This window comes from Salminus brasiliensis, chromosome 7 (genome assembly GCF_030463535.1).
Source record: "Salminus brasiliensis chromosome 7, fSalBra1.hap2, whole genome shotgun sequence".
In the NCBI taxonomy this organism is placed as follows: Eukaryota; Metazoa; Chordata; class Actinopteri; order Characiformes; family Bryconidae; genus Salminus; species Salminus brasiliensis.
In genome coordinates this window covers 28,243,352-28,266,774 of record NC_132884.1, presented here as the reverse complement: position 1 = coordinate 28,266,774, position 23,423 = coordinate 28,243,352, and the positions used below count along the sequence as shown (strand labels likewise).

The 23,423-nt window shown below is 39.8% G+C and overlaps 1 protein-coding gene across 1 annotated transcript in view; it reads right to left on the bottom strand.

Annotated features, from left to right (window-relative positions):
* Nucleotides 1-14,746, bottom strand: part of atp10a (ATPase phospholipid transporting 10A) — a 62,655-nt gene extending 47,909 nt beyond the window's left edge. The window contains exon 1 of the mRNA XM_072684420.1: nucleotides 14,106-14,746. Coding sequence (XP_072540521.1) covers nucleotides 14,106-14,530 — 425 coding nt within the window. The 5' untranslated portion in view covers nucleotides 14,531-14,746. The remainder of the gene's footprint in view (nucleotides 1-14,105) is intronic.
* Nucleotides 14,747-23,423: the final 8,677 nt, after the last annotated feature.

The window sequence follows — 23,423 nt, the reverse complement described above, 5'->3', positions numbered from 1 at the left end:
AACGGGGTTGTACACATTCTTCGTTCACATGAGACAACTGAATTGTCACACTTTTCACTGCTCTGTGTTGAGATTTGAGGAATTACTACACTTAAGAGTAACAGTCAAAATATATTCCACTCTACTGTTGTTACTCTTCGGTGAGGAACTCGCAGTTCACGCGTGTGAAATCATGTGGTTGATCTGAATGAACCACGGATCAGCCATCAGCTGTTGCACCACTGGTATCTGCACATCATTACAAAGCTGTGAACATTCTCTACAAGGGGGAGCGTTTCACACTCAAGTTGCTTTTGTGTTGAACTCTGTAAAAGAGGAAACCCTGACCAGCAGGATTTCTTGAAAGCACAGATATTTGTTGTGTTTATGACATTAAATGTTTCTGTTCACAAGTTGTACATGCATATGCACGAAATAAAAGGCAAAATTGTCTATCAGCAAAGTACACTGTGTGTCCAAATGTGTGTGGACACCCCTTCTAATTGCATTCAGCAACATGAAGTTAAGATAAGATAATCCTTTATTAGTCCCGCAGTGGGGAAATTCACAGTTGCACCCATTGCGGACACAGCTTGTCTAGACCTAGAAGAGGACTCTGGAGCAAATAAACATGAACCTATTGGCACCATGTCTATTAGCAGGTGTGGGCTAGAGGCATATAAAGACCCCCAGCATTGAGCTGTGGAGCAGTAGAACTGTGTTCTGTGGAATGGTGGTGCTCCAGCCAACATTTTTGGGATGAGTTGGGGTGATCATCCAACATCCTGACCTCACACTTTTGTTTCCAAATGCAATCAAACGCTCATAGCAATTTCCAAAACCTAGTAGAAAGCCTTCTGTTTTTCCAACAAAAGCAGGATCAATTATTTAATACCATTGACTTCAGAACAATAAATGAGTAGGTGTCCCAATACTTTAAACGTTGTACTGTAGTTGGGTAATGCAACAAGACAATGATTCAAAAGCACACAGGCAGGTCTATTTTATGACTATTCAAAAATAAAGGATTTTAAATATATATTTTTTAAATCGCATGGTCAAACCCACGAATGTTTGATGGCCTAAATATGTCACTCAGCTGAAAGAATTCTGCAAGGATGAGTTAATCAAAACTCCCCCACAGCATTGGGACACTAATAACTACAAAAAGTGTTCGATGACATGCAACATCACTTTTAACCTCACTATGGCTCACTGCAGATATAATTAAAGTATAAAATTAAACATAACTAAGTTGCTACTTCCTGGAAAACATGGAGGCTAAAAAAAGAAAACAACAACATAATGTGATAGAGATACACCTGGCAATATTTCAATTGCATTGGTGAGGCTCCGATACGATGTGGTGAAAGGCTGGCTGTGTTCCTTGCTTTTCTGAGCATATTGTGAATATCCTCGGTAATTCTAAGAACACTGACCAACCACATGTTTCATTACAAAGAGAGCATCATTAAATCTGGTTAATTGGATTCAGTGCAGAATCCCAGTTTCTTACTTGTTTTATCTGAACGAGCAACACATGGTTATTTTTGGCCATCTCAACTAAACAGCTGTCAGAAAAAAATCTATTTGTATTTCTTGAAGTATTCTGAAATGGCACTTATGCCATATTGCCCACTATTGGATCAGACAATGATAAATGAGTGCCTGAGTGCTTTGAGCATGACAGACTTTAGACGGTCTGCAATTAATAAATAAACCTTCTTGTTGACTGGACTAGCATCCAGGATTTTAATCATTAGGATTTTGCCTGAGGTTCTACATAGACCCACAAAAGGGTTCATAGATGTGTAATAGAAGAATCCTTTTAGGTACTAAAATATACATACAGTGGTATGAAAACATTTGGGCACCCCTGATCATTTTGATGATTTTCCATTATTAAATCATTGGTTGTTCGGATCAGCAATTTCAGCAAAAACACTGCTTAAGGCATTCATGCAGAGGATCAAGTACAACTTTCTGGAAAGGCCATCTCAGTCCCCAAACCTGAATATTATTGAAAATCTGTGGTGTGATTTAAAGCAGGCTGTCCATGCTCAGAAACCATCAAACCTGACTGAACTGGAGATGTTTTGTAAAGAAGAATCCAGACTCTCATTGGAAGCTATAGGAAGCGTTTCGAGGCTGTTATTTCAGCAAAAGGAAGATCTACTAAATACTGATGTATTTTTTGTGTTGGGGTGCCCAAATTTATGCACCTGCCTAATTTTGTTTAAATAATTATTGCACACTTTCTGCACATATCCTATAAACTTCATTTCACTTCTCAAATATCACTGTGTTCGGCTGCTATATGATATATTTAACTGGAATTGCTGATCCGAACAACCAATGATTTCTAAAGAAAAAACATCAAATTTATCAGGGGTGCCCAAACTTTTTCATACCACTGTAAAAGCAGATGTCAAAGGTCGCATGTACACTAGTTAAGAATCAGTTAACCAGGCAGAGTCCTTTAAGCATTCAAATGGTTCTTTGAATTATCATGGTTCTATACAGAACCATTGATTTTAAAGAACTCCTTTTTGGTGAAATACAGAAGAAAAGCACAGAAAGAAATAACAGTAACAGTAACAGTGTCCCTCATCTACAATGTGCATCCTCTTCATTTTGTCTTCTCTTCCTTTGTTTTTCTTCCTAGAACAGGAACTGCTGGTAACCCAAAAATAAACAAAGATGAAGTCACTCTGCTATGCTAAGAATCCAAATATAAAACCCCCAAAAACCAACATCAGGAGTCTTCTATTGCAACACCTATCAAAATGAAAGCCACATTTCTGCTTAAAAAAATAAATAAATAAAAATGTTTGTCATATTTGTAAGGAAGGTACTAATGTATAATGAGGAAGCAGGTACTGCCTACACTCTATGAGCTTTATAAATATTATAACCACATACATATATCATATAATATATTTGTCAAATATTAAACAGCAGACAACTCCTTTCATTTCCCAGGATGTACAGAAAGTTAAGAGAAAAAATGTTTTTAGATGAACAAACTCATCTTTGAGCCAAGTGCCACTCTCTCCCACTCATCACCAAAACACGCATGAAAGGGAACAACATATTTTAGCAAAACCTTGACAATTTAATCCACCACTTCTCTCAAATAAGGTTGACAAAAGAGCTGTACTAGACTGCAGCCCAAGACCACAATCTAGCTGCATCCATAAACCCAATAATGATAGTACCTTTTTTGTGTGTGTGTGTGGGGGGGGTCCTTACCTATTGCAGTTCAATCTGTGTGTATTTGGGCACCTTTATAGGTGCATTTCATGCACTTTCAATGAAAGTCAATGTAAAAAAAAAAAAAACAACAAAAATGGAAATAGGAGAAGGACGGTGACAACATACTAAATAAACCTATAGAAGGTGGGAAGTCCAAGAACTGAGTGCCTGGCCCATCAGAAAACAATTCATTTAGCCAATGTAACTCATTTCCGCTCCAAGAGCTTTTAAAGAAAAGCGCTTCTGAAGAAATTGTTAGTTGGCCCATGTGAATTTCACAAACAAACAAAAAAAAAAGTCTTGCAGAAAGTTCTCTTAGGTTTAACTGATGTACTTTCCAGTAGCAAGGTAGTTCTGAGCCATCTGAGCCATCTGTCAGAATCGGGTTTTGTCTAGATGAGTGTGAGTTGTGAAGGCACTGCATAAGCAGAAATGGAAGCCACTAAATGGAAGGCAACTTTTAAATATGGAGGGTAGGGGAGCAGGGGCTCTGAAAGAAATTCTAGCACATTGGAGACTGAACATCACACAAAGCTGCAACAATAATAGTTGTACATAGGGCGGGGCGATATGGTAAAAATACTATATCATCATACTGAAATAAATTTTTTGCCATACACAATATTTAGCACAACACATGCAATCAGACTAAAAACATGAGTAGCGACAGATACTTATTAACTACTATTCAGATACTCTCCAGTACTGAGCCCGGAAATTTTATTCAACATCTGCTGCCCTTCATCTAATTAAACCAGTCTAATTACACTGTTTGTAATGAAACCTGCAGCTGATCAGTGTTTATTAAGCACCAACCATATTCTTGATATGCTTAGAAAAGCACATGGTTATCACAATAACTTTTTTTTTTTTACAATATGATAAAATAGTCATACTGCCCAGCTCTAGTGGTACAACTAAAGTAGACCAACCGAACAACCTAACAAACTAATTGGCAACTAATTTAACAGTCGGTTAGTTGGGGTTGTCATCAGCTGCATTTTTCGTGGAGATTAATCAGCAATGTTCATCCACATCACAGTGTGGAAGACAGTTTTACTGCCAGTTACTTTTTACAGCAATAATTCTCTAATGTCGATGCAGAGCTGCAGTGAAAACATACAGACTGAGCAGGTGTCTCATCTAAACAGAGCATGTGGATAAAACTTACCACAGCTTATAAACATTATGCCTTGAGCACGGGCACACATCTGCAGCGACATCACTAGTGTGTAGAGTAGAGAACAGAGGTATATTAGTGTGAGGTGTGAGTCTCATATGGAGATGAGCTCACAGTTTTCAATTGAGTTTCACAGTTTTCTCCTTTTTCCTGATCCAAAATAATTAGGGAAAATCATTTTAGTTATATTATATTACTGCTACTTTGCACATCATTGTTTGTTTGACAGGAAAAAGATACTGGAGTTTATTCATCTTTTACATTAGCAGAAAAGTCAGTTAAGAATAAGGTTGTTCTTACTTAGCAAATGCATAAAACAACCTCAAGCTAAAATGAAAAGCTGATAGCTACAGAACAGTTCCATTTAGTTTTTATTCTGTACTTTCAGTATAAATCAAACGCTTTGCCCTTCAACATGCACAGATAATTTTTGAAGCACAATGACATAGCAGTTTAAACCTCATGGTTCAACAACTGGAGGAAGAAAAACTAACTAACTAGTGTCAAATAGCTCCCCCTGAGGAAGTTGGTCCAGCCTGTAGTGTGTTGAGCAGTAAAATGTCAATGTTAACATGTTCAGTGTGTTTCCACAGACACTGCCCAATAAGGCCACCACACAATGAGTACACAAGAAAGATCCAGAGAAAAGAGCAAGAGAGAGAAATACTGTTCCCACACCTGTAAATTCACTATCATTCCTACGACATGCAAATTCAAACTTCACCTGATAACCGTGGACCCCTGAAGCTTTCTGAGCGGAACTTGTGAATTACATGTGCCAATCTCAGTCCACCATGTGGACACTCTATACATAGCTTACGGTGTGTATTCTCTTCGCATACAAACTTACCCCTCCCCTAACTTTAAACACAACAATGCGATCATGCACCTTGAGATGCTGCTCACAGTCCTTAGGCTTGCAGGCGATTCTGATCAGGGTGCTGACCTATTGACTGGACACTGCCATAAAGAGCTTTATACCTCAGCAGTGGAACCACACTCAAACAATCTATCACAAAGTCTCTGGTGAAACAATAGTAGCAACAAAGCAGCGTATCTAGCCAATCGTGTGCCATGGATGGAGTTTGGCAACCAGTTGCATGATCTTATCTACATATGACGATACTGCAGTACTGTTTCAAATGCCAGATGAACGATAACACCCAACTTTACATTTACATTACATTTATGGCATTTAGCTGACGCTCTTCTTATCCAGATCGACTTACAAGGTTACTCATATTACAGAGGTGGGCCAATGCAGTCTTAGGAGTCTTGCCAAAGGACTCTTATTGGTGTAGCACAGCATAGTCATAGTCATCCAGACCGGGAATCGGACCCCAGTCTCCCACATGGTGTGGTAGCTCACTGGCAGGTAGTGGTGTTATCTGTTGCGCCACACCAACCACCACTTTACACATTTGTAACGTCTGGGACAGAAACATCCAAGCATTTCTACCTAAATTTGGCAACCACAATGAGCTAAACTCTGCCAGGTTCTTGGGCAGCCCATTAAGGCTTAGATCACATTTTAGACCAGAAAGAGGAATCACTGTGGTTTGTCGTAGTTCTATGGTGCTAATAGAAGAGAGGATGAGGTCCACTTCTCAGTATGAGGCTTTTCAAACCAGGGCCTGGGTCAATCAGGGCCTTCCCAAGACAATCTTTTCTTAGATATGAAGAGCTGTTATGGCACTGGGCAGAAACGCAAGCTGTTGGAGATTACATTGCCATCTCTCACATAATGTCTAAGGTTGTGCTTGGAGCTTGGGAAACCAATGACAAAATTAAACTAGTAACACCACGGCCACAGTAAACTGCAGAAAATAACAGGATCCTGAAGCTTCAACAGTGAGACCGATCTAAGAGGTGTCGCTGAGAGGAAAGGAATGAGAATATCACTTGTGTGAGCAGAGAATTTGTAATATCTGGAATCATCACATGCTATTCTACTGCATGACTTTGTTAAAACAGTAGATGATCTCACCATGTGAGCAGCAAACCTGACCTGTGCAGAAGCAACCACTGTAGCTCTGACTTTTTCTTCCTCCAGCTTTGAGGGAGTATTTCTTTGCCAGTGTCGCCCTTGCTTTCGCCACTGAGGGCTTTATATCTTTCGGTTTCATGTTTAGTTGAATCTTGTGTTTCCTAACTGGATTTCCGTAAATTTCCTCTTTCTCAGATAAGTATGCACAACACTTGCAACCCTAGCGCTAAAAGCTATGGTTGTGAACTTGCTATAGCAGTCTGAAAACAAGAGTAAAACTGTAACAGTTAGAAAACAAAAGAGGATTTTGGGCAGTAGGTTCGCTCAGACAACCATCAACACTGCACTGTTTTTATCATGTGCGTGTTTTACTTGCTGGATCTTTCCCCTTTGGGACTACTTGCTTTTTTCCCAAAAAACTGGGGCAGTATGAAAAGGCAGTTGTGGATAAGCAGGGGTGTAAGAAGGGGTGACATGAAGAAGGAAACTTTGACATACTGTGTTGTGTTTAAACACCAACCCCCAGGTATTTACAGGTACATTTAAACATATATATATTACATAAACATTATCTCAATTATCTCATCAACAAATTGAATCGGAAGCCCTGTATCGCAATATAAATTGTATCGCCAAGTTCTTACCAATAAACAACCTTAGTGTTATTATTGAGGTACTTTCTAAATGAACTGCAGCACCAAAAATATTTGACCCTTTGACTTCAGACAGTAGAAAACTAAACCCAACTGTCATCAACACATGCCTAATTTAGTAACTTACTGACAACCTAAATGACTTGTGAATGACTTGTGAATGACTGATGTACACACACATGCACATTACCGATGATTCCTGCTCTTATGTAATTGTCCCAAAACCAAAATCAACCTCAGATGAACTTCAGAGGTGTAAGGTTGTTTTCGGACACGAGCTAAAGCACACTCTGAAAGCTTGGCAAGATTTTCCACGCCTGCCTATCTATTTTGTCTGTGTTCACATAAATCAGTATGTCTAGGCCCAACCTCCTGCCACAGCCCAATGAGATGACCTTTTAGGCTAGTAAGACAAACAAAACAGAAAATGAAATTATTTGCGTTGCCAAGTTGAAGCAAGAACTGCATTAGACTTGACATGCTCTTCTCCATCCTTATATGGTCCTATAGCCCCTAAAGTAGTTAAAAGAAACAAATAATAACACAACAAACATACTTTTACAAGCGAGCCATTTTTGACCATATAAGTATATTTAAATGTTCTAGGGGTAAACCATAAAGCATCACTTATGCTACCAATTGTATTCTTTTTGTACCAAAACATGGAGTTGGCTGACATGGAGTTTTTGGAGGTTTTCTGATGTTGTGAATCGAGACCACACCTGAATGGACTGAAAAAACTTCTGGCGACTTACAGACAACAGCAGCACCTTTCATTTGCTTTCCTTGCTTCCTAGGAGCAAGTTTAGCTTGATGCATTCATTAAGAAGTGCAACTAAACAAAGCACAAACTCCTCTTAAGGTTTACCGCCATAAGATTTCATACAATTGTTGAACACATGGATTTAACAGACAGATACTCCTTCAGGTTACTTTCCTGTTTCACGTATCAAAGTTTAACCACTTCCTCTGTGACGCACAAACTATGGCAGAAACTTACAAAAGTGACATGGCTAAATACAGCAGCAGGGACGTTCCCCACCTAACTGAATGGATGTTGCGAAAGCAGGAGAAAACAGCATTTAGAACATGTGCAATAAAAAAACTTCATATATCAATCTCATCTATGTAGTACATACATACAACGATCACATGAAAATATAGAAGGAACTCACATACGTTTTTGTGAGGTCCTTCAACTTGATAAATGGCTTCATTCTTGAGCATGGTGTCATTATGAATAAGGCCTTTCACAAGTTATAGCAGCAAAAAAGGTCCTACAATTGTACGTCAATAGAACCCTTTTCTCAATACTATATAGAACCCATGTGTAGAGTGTAGAAGACACTGGCAGTGAGTAAAATAGCTCCTTAGGCCCTTTTGCGATTTTAGTATCCGAATTGTAAAGAGGGAAGAGTTTCACGGCATGAGATTCAGTGATTATTTCGATCACATTAACAGTCAACTGCAACTAAGTCATGGGAACATGTTTAATAATCAATAAGAGAACAAGGGACAACTGAATTTCACATCGTGACATTAGACCAGGCTAAGCACATACATTTGTCAAAATAATGAGACCGACATTGGCTACGCATTTCTGATTACATGAAGCTCTTACAGCCCAGTTATAATAGCCTAAGAAATTGACTTTTTTGACTGTTGTTTTATATCCACAGTAAATCTGCCAAGACAACTACAGACGTCTAGCTATTCCACTTTGGACTTCTTCTGGAACATGAATTTAACTAGCCTAACCAACCCCACCCCAAAACAATCCTAGTCTCCAACAGTGCATTTAACTTTCAGGCAGCGGTCCTAGTGGACTCTCAGACTGATTTTGAGGGCAATACAATCTCGCAGAATCCACTCATAATTTATGTTTATGGCATCATTATTATTATTAATTATTTATTTATTGCTGATCTAATTCAAAGTGGCTTACATTTGAATCAAGTAAATGAGTTAGGAATTTTGCCTAAAGACTCTTAGTGGTGGTGTTTGGCCAAAACATTAAACCCTAGTCTGCCATGGTAAAGGCAGTGTTTTTACAAACTACACATCACCAATCTCTAGTGAGCATCTGTATTGCATCCTGACTTTAACCACATGCATTTACACTCGATAGTCAAATGCGTCTCCAGTTAGTCAAATCCGACTGAAATTGTGCACACATGCAAATTTGCTCAATGCACGGCAATGATTACGTGCGTTTTGGTTATCGAAGGCATCTTGGCATCTTGCTCTAACGTGGCTCAAATGCGTCTCACACCACCTTCTGAAATGGCTTGAATGATCGGATTTGTATCTGGTAAAATGGGTCTTGGGTGTGTTTACTCTTGTCCAGATATAATTCTGATCATCAGGACACAAGAAGGGATCAGGTGTAAACAGGGTCAAAGAATCCGAATTCATTTACTGATACATACGTTTTCAACCACGATTTCATAAACGAAAGAGTTCACGCCTGTATAGCACTACGCAACAAGGAGAACTAGGGATCCATTTCACAGCTGCTGTCAAATTGACTCAGTGTATCACAAATAATCGACTCTCCCCAAACCAGATTCTGAAACAACTTTCAAACATCACAAAAGTCATTAAAATAAGTGAAATATATTAACAAAAGTAAACTAATTTTTTATTCATATTTTAAAGAACATTCACAGAGGCCATTTTCTTAATCGCATGATTTTTCTGGGCCCCGGAAAAGTCATACAATCTTTTCCCACCCATAACACAACCCAACTCTGCATCCGTAACAGTCAAAGGCTTTCAGTAAAGTTGGTAAGGTGCGAGATTGGAAACAGAAGGAAACATCCTGTAATAAAAGGCCGGCCAAATTGACATGAGTTATATAAAACAGTGGACCCATCAGTGACCTACCTCTAAAATCAAAAGGAGATGTATGCTCTATTGTGGCCGGTATGCAAACCTTTCTCAACTCCTAAACCAACAGGTAGACGTTTTATCCCTTGACTTCACCTTCAGACTGCAATCAAGTGGGTCCAATGTCAGCAATGAGAACGTTCTGAAGAGCATTCACCATAGAAGATTTTTTTCGCGAGAAAATTCAATCATGTCGAGACCTTGAGAGCAGCTCTGTTACAGCGCTGGCTCAGATTATGGACACAGAAACACTGAGGCTTTTGATGGCACCAAGTCCATGGCCCACAGAGCCACTTTTCATGAGGAAATACAGTCGCAAGCCTGACCCTCCAACTCCAGTGAAATAAGTAAGTCTAGCCAATGTTGTGCAGAGAAGACTCAAAGACCATGCTGGAGAAGGTGAACTCGTCATAACCCGCTAACAGAGCCAGCTAATAGAACGACCTTCAGTTCTGTACAGAACGAGACCCCCCCCCCCCCAAAAAAAAAAAAAAAAACACTTTCAGTCTGATAAAATTCTACAGTGGGATGAAATGAATAGTCTATTTACTTGCTGCACAAGTTGTGTTTATCCACCAAGGACAAGCCAGGATGGAAGCCTACTCACTTAGTGAAATGGCTCTGCCACACCACACAGTAGCATGCTGTTACAGCACTGCAAGATGCCATGATGCAACTGGTATCTCCTGAAACGCACGATAAAGTCATCGACCTCCGGGGCAGAACAGGATTTTAGAAGATGGTCATCTCTAGGATTGTTCACGCATGGCAGAAAAATCAGCCACTAAAACTAATATTCTTCAGCGCCATCCTCTCACTACCCATAATCCCATTTCACACCTTCATTACACTTACACAACCAGTCCAGATCCATTTGGGAGAACAAGAGTTTGGACAGGATTACATTTAGATGGGGTCCGGGAGTAATTCTTTTCTTTCACATGGTTCCCTCCTTCTCTGAGAATATTATAGGCTGAATTACCTACTGTTTTTCACTGAACTCAGCGGCGGCCTAGTCATTTTAGTCCCATTCGGACACGCATGTGAAAGTTTTTCCAGGCAGATGTTGCCTTGTGTTGGAAAAGCAGGCTTTTGGCCACTGCTACGTGCTGTATTTTGTCTCCAAGCATACTTAACTGTCAGAGATCCTCTGCTAAAAATTCAATACTTTACTTGTTTGTTCGGTGGTAAATTTTATTGCCATCCTGATGCGAGAATTATATGACTGAGGTGATGTTACGTTTTTATTCCAGATGCTCCATGATAAACTTATCAGAATCAATCAGAACTAACCCAATTCAAATAGCGCTTTATTTGCATTATGACTTTCAACATTCAGCACGTTTTCATTCATTTTTTGCACTATTTAGAAGACAGTGAAATCAGATTCAAATAAATACTTACATTTTCCATCCATAAAGTTTCTATTAAACTGACTTTTTGCAACAGAAACGCTTCACAAGTCTCTGCAAAAGCCATGCCAAAAGCCATGCTTCCATCTGTAATCTTATGTATGTCGGGTAGTTTTGTGTCCTTAGCTTCCATGATGTCTTCATAACCTACTAGACTAAGACGACCAAGACAAGCTTTTCATTTTATTACCGCACCGTGCCTATCAGAGCTTCAGATCCTGCTTCATTGAAAGCGACTACAGCCTTTTTCTGGGCATCTTTTTTTTGTAAGATCTAAAATAAAATAAAAAAAATAAATAAATAAAAAAAAAGACAGCATTCATTTTAAAAACACTCATCTAGTCCACCGGCAATCTACACGTCTTTACCATGCTACTATGGTTTGTTCTGCTGCATCCTAAACCACACCATTCTATGCTACACTTTTAAAGATGGTTCAATACTTCAAAAATGTCATTTTTCTCTGTGCTGATTTTAAGACAACAACAACAGCAACATCTCACCTCTCACCCAGGACGCCACCCACTCCAGAAATGTCTATTGGAACTGGATAAGCCCATCATAACTTTATCCAGCATGAGCTCCCCCTGCTGTAAACCAAATATTTATCTATCTATTTATCTAAATTCAATATATCTTCACATCAACATCACAATGGTACATCAGTTCATCACCACAAGCACCAAATGTTACTTTAACTGACCTATTTGTTCAAGAAATGAAATAAGCATGTCACAAAAGGCGCTATTGTAGCAAATTATTTGTCCGATTATATTCTCGTTAAACACATTAGCATGGAGATCACGTAATCAGCAGACTTCCCACTGTGCCAACTGCCATCACAAACACCTGTATTACTGCATTTCTTTTCAGCACCTGTAATTTGAGCACTCAGATTGCTCAGAATGTATGTACATGGTAACCAATGCTCTGCAAATCCAGTATTTTACACACAACTGAAAACAAGAGGTCAAGTGTTTGTGAGTCAATGGTTATGGCTGGACACTTGATGATTGATTTCAGTGGAAAACAAGGAGGCCATATTTTGGGGTCACATCTGGAAAGCTCACACTAAGACAAGTGAAATTCACATGAAAATGTTGGTTGAACCTTTCCTACAAGGCGATATCTTACACTGTAGCCTCTTGCTTCAGATGTTTTAGTTACTTGACCTAAAGATCTGGAAATTTGGAAGGTTTTACCTGAGATCACACTATCTTCTGAACGGTTTAAGGACTTTATAATAAACTGAAGTCAGGACATGGCCACATGAAATGTGATTTGACCGTGGCTGTTCTAGTGACAGGCAGATACAGTGTAGGAACCTCTGGATTATATAGCCATACTCAAGGGGGCCTTGCAGCCACACAAAGCTTAACAACCATCTAATGCCGTTTCACCAAATTCCGACCCGGAAACGTACTAAAGCAGACTCTCTGGCCGTCGCCAATAAAAACCAAGATTAAATTAGAGAAGCTGCTATGAATCCGGTATCCACTGAATCAACATTTACTGAGCAGTGGTCAGTGGTCAGTACAGAGAAGAAGCAAACGTAACTTCACTTAATGAATGCTTCAGGTAATGAAATGACTTATGTGCTGGTAAGTGTGGATTAGCAGACCTGAAGACTCCTTTGGCTAAAATGTTGTGTGACACTCGCTACTGAGAAAAATAAAAAGCCATTAATGAAGGGGATGTTTTGGTATTGCTCAAACCTGTAATCATTAACAGGGTGAGGAAAAGTGTAGCAACAACCGACCAGATGTTCATGATTAGACTAACATAATCTAGGAGAGGCTTCAAGCATCCTTTCTAACTCTTATTTTACAAAGCTGAGAGATGTGCCACAGACAAAGTCAAGCCTTATTGTATTCAAAGAAGCACCATACGAGAAGTTAGAGGTGGGCAACGAGACGATACTTGATCATTAACATGATTAATAAGTATATTGTGGGTATTGTCAACCCTTCTGGTATACTATCCAACTTCACTGTCAGAAATAGACAGATCTAGAACATGTGTAGCAGCCTGTAAATAACAGTTAATCACTTATCAAATAATATTTATTTACATAACTGCACAATTATGTATTTGCCTTTATTATAATACAGTCAGTCATTTTTTCTGTATATTTATTTTTTAATACATAGTTTTGCCAACAGCAAACATTATTTAATTATTAAGAATAATATTGTATCATTTTTCACAGCATTTCTAAAAATGGAAATGCACAAATTGCACTGACAGGAAGCTGAGAGATAAAGACTGACCCCCTTTGCTGCCTTTCTCCTACACATGAACAAACCTGAGGCCTGGAACGCAAAGCCACCATAACCTTATGGCCACCACTGCCTTTCCTCATGTACAGGGGGGTCAAATCACTGGTAAACCGGGAGAGCAAACGGTGCCTTCGTGACACCATGATTTCCTCGGCAAGGGTAACAGTCAGGTGAAGAGTAATTAAAGAAAGTAAAGAAGCAGTGGTCAAACATCAGTGGTTACAACTGATTGCTGAAACGAAAAATGTAACAAAGGTTACAGATAAGACCGGCAACGAGCAACAGTCAGGCCTACCGTTAGCCAGCAGTCACCCTGAGGAGGCATGTAGAAGCGGTAGGTTAACTTAGCTGAGCTGAACTGTGTGCATTCCCACTTGTGATTTCAGAGAGCGACAAGACAGCGAGCCAGGAGCAGATGTTAGCTACGTTTAGGACATGTGAAACTTCTTTAGCCCAGAAACAGTCACCTACCTGCTGTAAACCAGACAATCCATATGATTTATTTCTTTATCTGATCTGTGTCGCCTGTAATCCTCCCACAAATCCTTTATAGCGGTAACAGACAAAATAAAGACCACTGGAGCAAGAGCCAGCTCCGGCTGGAAAGCGTTGACCACAGGCACGAAATTCAGCAAGGCTATGAAAACAAAATACACGTTGGCAAATCTGTGGAACTGCTCGAAGAGGTTCTTTGGTATGAAGGAGAGCAGGGTGTATTTGGTGGTCTTAATCTTGTTGTTTGCATAGTGTCTGTTGGGGTTATCCCCTCCTTTGGCGTGGTCGTATAAAATATTGGCGTGTACTATCCGTGTCTTGTTCTCCTTGCTTTTCCTCTTCTTGTGCTTCTTACTAGTGGGACTTTTGGCTACTCCAGCGTCTCCAATCTCCCGCGCCATACTTCTCCCAAACTCGCCAAACTTTTGTCTCCTTTTCCGTGTACGAGAAAAAAAAGTCCAGATGGTTCCTATGTAATCATGCCGATCCTTCGCGTAGTTGAGGGAGTAAACACGAAGTTATTCATTTTGGTTTTTCTTTCCCCTCCATGTCGCCGATTCTCCCTCTTTCCCTCTTACGGCCATTGGAAACTTCTATTGTTGCATCTCTCTCTCTCTTTTCTTCTTGCTCTCTGTGAAAGATGCTTTAACGCTGGGCCGAGCAGTCGCGCATGCGCATGTCCACTGATCTAGATCCCAACGTGATCGACCACAGCCGCACCTCCGCTGCTCTTTCAGCCCATCCGTATGGTTGTCAGTGCACCAATTTTCGCAGTCGCCACAAGATCAGCAAGTTTTGCCCGAACCCTTTTTCACTTCTGACGAAACGAGAAGCGCAGGCTCCGCCCCGTGCGAGTCTGACTGGAAGTGCCACGCGTTTCAGCACAGAATGGCCAGGCGAGAACGCGCGGTGTTCAGTCCTCTGACGAGCTGAGCCTTCAGACATCCATGCAAGCCTGTGTGGTGTTTTAGAAAGTGCTTTATTTACTTTCGCAGCTGTGGCCATTTTTCTTCTTTTCTTGATTTGTTTTTAAAATGTTCAGAAATAGCAAACAATAAGAAATGTTGACGCTGGAAAAAAAATGATATATATATTTTCTTGATTTGTTTTTAAAATGTTCAGAAATAGCAAACAATACTAAATGTTGATGCTGAAAAAAAAAGTTTTTTTCTTGATTTGTTTTTAAAATGTTCAGAAATAGCAAACAATACTAAATGTTGATGCTGAAAAAAAAAAAATAAAAAAAAAAATATATATATATATATATATATATTTCAGCGTCAACATTTATTATTGTTTGTTATTTCTGAACATTTTAAAAACAAATCAAGAAAAATAGCCACAGCTGCGGAAGTAAATAAAGCACCCCAGTTAAATCTGATACAGATCTTAAAAGAAATTCTGAAATAAAGGAACAGTAAAACGTAGCTGAGGGAACAAACACCACAATGATTATTATCATTTGGAGTTATTTATTAATCAATAAAATCAATGAATCTATCTTTATGTATATCTATTAGCCTGTCTGTCTTTCTGTCAAATGAGCAGTCTATCTATGTATCTATTCATGCATCTATCTATCAAACAATGTATCTATATACATTCAGGTCCATAAGTATTTGGACAGTGACAATTGTGACTTTGCCTCTGTATTATATCTGTACTATCACATCAGCTCTGTTATGACGCAAACAAGGTGTGAAGTGCAGACTTTCAGCTTTAGCAGCTTAACAAAAATATATTGCATTATTAACCATTTAGGGATTGCAGACATTTTCACAGGCTCCCAAGGTATTGGACAGCAGTAAGTGGATTTACAGCCAGATGTGGTCTATTGTCTCTTTATTCTGTGACACATTAAGAATGCAAAAGGTCTGGAGTTGATTCCAAATGCTGGATTTGTATTTGGTAGCTGTTCAGGATTCAACTGCTGTTCAACTCCATATATGGTACAAACAAGTGTTAATGCAAGTATGGGAGGTCATCAATTAGCTGAACACAGATCTTTAGAGAGATTTAGGAGTGGCCAAATCAACAATAAATAAATGAAAAATTAATAAAGTAATAAATAAGTAAATAAAAAAAGGCATCAAAGAAGGACTCTTTCTTTGAAAACATTCACAACATCTAGTACAGTCAAAAACACTCCTGAGGAAGTAGGCATAATATTGTCAAAGTCTGCAATCAAGAGACACTTTCATGAATTTAAATACAGTGATTTTGTCCCCAAAATATAATCTGCTGTTAACACTCAGGAACAGAAATGCTAGATTAGACTGACAGAAACATGCACAAGGACTACCCAGTTCTGCAAAGAGACTCTTTGGACAGATAAAACCAAACATTTATTTGAATATTGAGAAGGAAAACACAGGGTTTATGATTTAAAGCAACGCTACAACATCTGTCAAACATGGTGAAGGCACTGGAATGATATGGACATGTATGGACATGTATCCGAGTAAATGGCCACCCAGCCCGACCTGCTGGAAGATTGCCCGCTGAGGTCCCCTCTTCCTGCGTCTAACTAGCTGCCACCTACCAGTCTGGCCAGTGGCCAGTGCTTTGTGACGACAACAGTTGTAAAAAGAGCTATACAAATAAATTTGACTTGACTTGACTTGACTATGGCTGCCAGTGGAACTGCTATAATGGTGTTTATTGATGATATGACTGCTGAAAGAAGTTGGAGGATGACACAATTGCGCTTTAATTGCCTAATTTCATATGTACTTAGGTGGTGTACAGGGGCAAAATGACAAAATTGGTGTAAAGGTCCAAATATGAAAATTATCCCATGTCAGGGGCTATAGCTCATAACCCACTCACATTAAACATTCCATAGGCAACTGTCCGTTTCTTCTTTACCTTTTCTACCATATTTGGCCAGTTTAGGCTCTCGTTAAGGCCGGAAACTTTGGCCATTTATGTACAAGGTCTGTTTTCTAGTGTGCTCTTGTAGTAGGGTAAAGGTTGGACTGCTGCTCTTGTGAAGCACACAAGACCTGTCACTGCATCTCTTCAAACTTCTGGCCACACAGTACGACTAAGAGAGTTCAGCTGGAGCTAGGGCAGGAAACAGTAACTGTGTACCTTCAAAACAACAACAACAACAGCAATAATAATAATAATAATAATAATAATCTCCTAATGGGCATAGACTACTTTTAAAGTAAGTACTAAATGAATAAACAGCTAGTTGTCATTATTACCAGGCCCCTCATGACTTGAATCAGATGTGCAATGGAAAGTGCTGTGGACTGGCTTGTCATTTGTTATATGATCATAGAAATCTTCCCAATAGTTTGATGGCACACATTGCCTAATCCTGTCCTGGAGGTCCACTGCAGTGCTGTGGACCTCCAGGACAGGATTAGGCAATGTGTGCCATCAAACTATTCAGATACAAGCCAGGCATTAGCTAACATCAAAGATTCAGATACAAGCCAGGCATTAGCTAATTTAGGAATTAGCAAAAACTATGAAAATGCTACTTCTTCCTGCTTTAAAGTGAGACTCAAAGCAATCCAGCTGATTTGTCCACTGCCTTCTCATGTGACGTTCAAGCAATTTTTGTCCCAAAAGTGTTTATTGTCATGGAGCCAATAGAAATTGTCCAACATGACATAATAGAATCTCATTACATTATGGACACTGTAGCTATAACATACAATACAGTTAAGAATGTTTTACTTTAAGGACTTTCACTATACAGCATGTAATAGAACATTCATAGTTTGAAGACTCTTGTGTTAACGCCTCTTATGGGTTCTGTGGAGGAGACAGTTCATCTTCCTCCTGTATGTATGTTTCACAGTGTTTATATCCTCTCTACAAACAAGTAGCTATCAGTTCCTCTTTGACTCAGAAGGTTGCTATGAGATGAATGCAGTCCAGAAGACTAATGCAATAGCTTAGTCTATTAGGCTCATCCAAATGTTTGTTCCTTGTTATCTTTTAGCTGATTAAAAGTTCACCACACCATTTTATCAGCAAAAAATAAATATGCAGAAGATGGGTTGTTGGAATCTTCATGTTTTTGCTAGGGTGAAGATTAAATACAACTGTCTGAAGAAGGACATCAACGCTTAGTCTTTTGACTAAGGAAACAGATGGTACTTGTTATTATGGTAGGCATAGTAGTTCAGCTCTGGAAAAATAGAAGAAGGGGGGAAAAAAACAGAAAATGAGAAGAGTTTGTTTAACCGGTTGTTAATGATTGGTCTGTAATGGGTTTGCAAATGGCTTTGGATGTTGTGCTTTGATGACAGTGGCCACCATGTCTGCGTCCCTGTTTCTGGGGCTGTCTGGTTGCAGTTCTAAAACAGGGTATTTTCAGCAGGAATGTTGCTCTTGGGTGATTTATGCTTCTGCCAACCCACAAAGTCACCGACTTTGAACTTGATTTATCTTATGGGCATGCAATGAGCTTGAACTTAGTCCAGGGTGCTTCATATGCTCTACTGGGTAAAGAAAAATACAAAACAAACAAACAAACTTGGTTGACTCTTTAACCCAATTATGTTTTTCAGAAAGATGCATATGATAATGTAATGTGAAAGAACACTGTGGTAAAGCTGATCTGTCAGCAGAAACTGTGAGGTGTTCACAGCCCATTATTTAGTACAGTAGGCCAGTGCTTCATCTGGCATGTTTATTGCATGGATTTGGAGGAATTGAGCTTTTGTCAGCTTTATTTTCAATTGTGCATCAGCCTTCAAAACAACTATCAGGATAAAGCTGCTTACCCTTCATGTTGAGGGAAGCCTTTACATAGCCTGCCCCACCATCCCTGTGAAATTAGGTTGTAGCGCAGCACAGCACTGGCAGCAGGCGAAATGAGCAAGCAGACGAATGAGGAAAAGGCAAAAACGACTGATCAATTCTTTCCCTGTTCTTGTGAAGAGCCGTGGCGCATGGCTCACTTTCTCTTAGGGCCGTCCGGATTACAGAGGGTGTCAGTGTGGCGGCTCTAATGCCCAGAAACACGGCATGACTCATTACAGTTTCCCAGGCTTGTTTTGGGTCAAGACCAGACTGCCCGGGTGTCTCAGGTCCAGCTCTCTCTGACCATCCATCATGAGGAAATTGAATCGTTCCCCAATGCCAAGATGCCATGGAGTCCAATCAGCCATTATTTTTCCCCTGGCCCAACAGCTGGACGGTGCTACTGCAAATCACGGCTGACGGCGAGTTGGATAGGCCTCTGATTGATCTCCCCCAGCCCCAGTTGCTGAGGGCTAAATGACCCAGCACTGGCAAAATCTGCTGAGATGTGGAGCCTTGGGTAGGCTAGACTGCTTCTCTTGAAAAAAAGCCGGAGAATATCCCGGTTTGGTACGAGATGGTATATGGACTACACTGGACAGTGTGTTTTTTCCTGGTTCATTCTAAAAAAGACTAATGATGCTAAGTTTAAAACAGAGCATTTGGCCTATGCTCATTTTTTTTTTTTTATGAAAGTGCACCTTAAACATGTGCTTTTACATATTAAACAGTCATCATTCATTTTTACATGACCATTTTCCAGCTTTTCTTTTTCTCTTTGAATGAATTTTTGTAACTGAATCTTTAGGACTGATCTACTGTATGAAACTGACCTTTTTTTTGATTGGCTTCTCTGTATTGCTCTGTATTGTCTTATTCAAAAAGCAGGGCTGAAATGTACACAACTGGTAAATTCATACTAAAGAAACTGGACAAAATTAAAACTGAAAAACTCATCATTTTAAAGGTAGCTTCCAGATGAAGTCATTTTTCCCACATCTTCATCCCCGCTCCAACAGCAGACGGTCTGCAATAACACCACTCCATTCACTTAAATGTGAATGGACAAGCTAAACTGTTGTAGAATTAATAGGTGGTCACATGTGTTCATGGTTGTGACATCAAAACCATAATGCACTTAAAAACAGCTGTTTTCAAGGATGTGTGTGTTTGTGTACCACATGGACCTGGGAAGTGAACGGTATATTATGAAAACTTAACAGTGTGATTTTCCAGCACATAGTGTGTCTGTTAATCAAGGCCTTGTCATTAATGGTTGTCTCCCCGAAGCTGGTAATAGCTTAGGAAGTCCCAGGGCTCATGACCCAGACTGAGCATGGTTTCAGGTGGTCCCTGGTCCAAATCCCTGCGAATTCAGGGGCAGTGGCCTTGCTGTAAGTTGCAATGTCCTTCCACCAACTATAGCTGCTCCCTTGAGCTAGTCACTTAACCTCTGCATGCTGTGATGTGTCTCACCTTACACCAGCATGGCAGCTGGAAGTGCTCAAAGGCCTCGTTGTGATTAAACAAAAGCTTAAAGAACAGTAACAGAAAGTGGGCCTTTGTGGCTAGGTACATGCATGGTGTCGTTTCAAGCTCTGTTAGCCACCTGTTGATTGGGCTTTTCTCCTCTGTGTGTGTGTAGATAAAGATAAAAGTGCCCTTGTAGACCATTTCTGTATCATTTATCATTGCAGCTTTCATAGTCTGGTAGTTCAGTCCTGGCAGCAAGGAAATCATTGCACTATTAGTTTTTATGAACATCAAAAATGTCCACAGAAAAGCAGTTTGGGCTTATCTGTTTACATTGTGCCCACATGCACGCACCGAATTCAGTCCAGCCATTTATTTTCATTAATTAGGAAATGACCAAAGTATGTGCTGGACAAGAATTATGTAGGAAAATGATGTAGAGGACAACAGCCATTTCTATTTACAGTTCATTTAGCAACAATACCATTTTCTACCAAATGAATGAGGAATAAATGCGTGAGTCTCTGGAGTGCGCAGCATGTCAACACACAGAATTCCTCATTATAATTTGCTTCATAACATGATTGTCAGCTACTGGAATTAATCAGCTAGCTCTAGTCTTAATGGAGATGAAGTACGCAATATACTTACGCACTTACATTTACGTAAATGCGGGCAGCATGCAGGCCTGCTTTAGAGGCTAATGGCTAACTGGCAGAGTAGTAGTCTAAATGGGCTGCACTGTCAGTTTGTATGCGGTCATGAATGATGTTGACAGTGCACAGCGTGTGTGTGTAAACTGGCCTAGAATTAATTAACTGCAGTAGATGATATGTGTTCAGTGGACAGCAAGCAATTGCCTATCCTCTAGAAATGAAATTTTGTGTTAGTGTGTGTGTGTAATTTATGAGCGTGTTGATCATTTAGAAGTCATATGATTATAAGAACCAAAGCAGGTGTTAACAGCGATGAGAAATGAAGACTTGTCAAGGTGGCATTTTCACTCCCCAAGACACACACAAAGATATCTCCTCTTCCCCTATGTAAGGAGTATTCAGATTGCTACAGTGCACACACACAACAAAAGACTCTTCCTCTGGCCCTTCTTTTCCACATGAGGGGTGCTTTAGTAATCGGCCTAATATACAATGCAGGGATTCCTCCATTTTTCTCAGCCCAATTCAATTATCTTTCCCCCTTGCATAGTTAACAGAAGTAATGAAGCTGCAGTCGAGGCTTTTGTTTGCTTAATTTGTGACACTTTTTGCCAATTCAGCAAGTATAAAATAGCAGGAGTGGAGAAGTCCCCTCCAATTAGAGCCGCTGTCTGTTGCCTAGTCAAGCTCGGAAGTGTTCGTTTGTAGATGCTGCAGGATAGCAAAACGCGGACAGCTGGCTCAGTCTAGGTTTGGTTAAAGAGTCTCATCAATGTAAATTTTTCTTGCCGTTTTAACGACATGTATGACATTCGTGTGCTCACGTTCATTTCCAAAGCTCTTTGTATTGCTTTATGAAACAGGCTGTGTTCTGACCTCCTGTTCTGCGTTGTGCATCATTCAGACAATATGCAGCCCGAAAGTCCTGCAGTCCTGAAAGTCATCCAGTCCTGAAAGTCCTGCAGTCCTGAAAGATGAAAAGAATGCATTTACTCAGTATTTTTTGTGGCTAGGTACATGCATGGTGTCGTTTCAAGCTCTGTTAGCCACCTGTTGATTGGGCTTTTCTCCTCTGTGTGTGTGTAGATAAAGATAAAAGTGCCCTTGTAGACCATTTCTGTGTCATTTATCATTGCAGCTTTCATAGTCTGGTAGTCCAGTCCTGGCAGCAAGGAAATCATTGCACTATTAGTTTTTATAAACATCAAAAACAGTATTTTAAATTGTACTTTCTATGTGACTTTGGTTGTGGCAAAAAAAACACTGTATCAAAAACCCTCTCATTTTTTTTGTCTTTTTGTATTTATTATGAAAAGAATGCTGTAATTATTCCAGAGTCTTAATGGCTACCTTTGAATCTTACCTTTTCTTTTTTTATGGGAAAGAAAATAAGCTGGTGTTTTCCCCGTTGGTATGTGTTTGGCTCCAGTTTGGTAGTCAGCTGAAGGCCAGTTTGTTTTCGAGGGAGTGGACGTTGAAGAGAAGACACAGCAAATGCTAGTGCCGGCTAGCATTAGCTTTTAGCCTGGCACAGATCCCTGTTTGCTGAAGCTCGTCTTCTGTGAACAATTGCACAGGAGAAGCAGGGGTCAGAAGGCCTGGTTTTGCATGGCAACCCCTATTCCCATACTTAGAAGACTCCAGAAGAGTCTGGAGCTGATGTAGTTGACATTACATTTAACTGCTTTGGAGCTTTAGCTGTCAAACGGATTTCACCAGTGTGCTGGCTGTATGTACAATTTTGGGGGTGTAAAGATAACGAGTCAAGACTGTTATGTAACAGTTCTGGGGTTTTGGAATTTGCTTGTTTTACAGCCTTGTTTACATGATGCAGGAATTTTCTTTTGAATGAAGACACAACAGTGTTTGGGGTTACATGTAGGAAACTGTCATTATTCAACAATTTAAATGCAGTTCTCTATTCTAGGACACCTTTAACACTTCAATGTAAACGTGTGGAGCTGAACTACTATGGGCTGGACAAGCAGATATGTTTAAATATGTTGGTTTATGTAACCTTATCGAAAATCGTGAATATATATATATGGACTTTTAAAACTTTAAACAAATTAACATATTACAAGAAAGAAAGATGTGAAAAGATAAGGTTAACGTCTTACTTTGCAACCTGCACTGCTGGTGCAAACATAGGCGCACTGTCAATACTTCTTCAATCCGGGCAATCACATCACAGGCATCCATCCGCTCATGTTAAGGTCATCAGTTCACAATGGTTAATCATAATCCACCATGGCCGTGCTCTCTCCTCCGTGATAATTCAGCATGCATTTCATCAGCTGCAGAGGTGCCCCTGTGATAAATGGCTGCTCAATACCTCATGTATCATCTGAGTGCAGATTTTGTTGTGCGCAGTTGGCTGTGCCTGTGAAGTGATGAG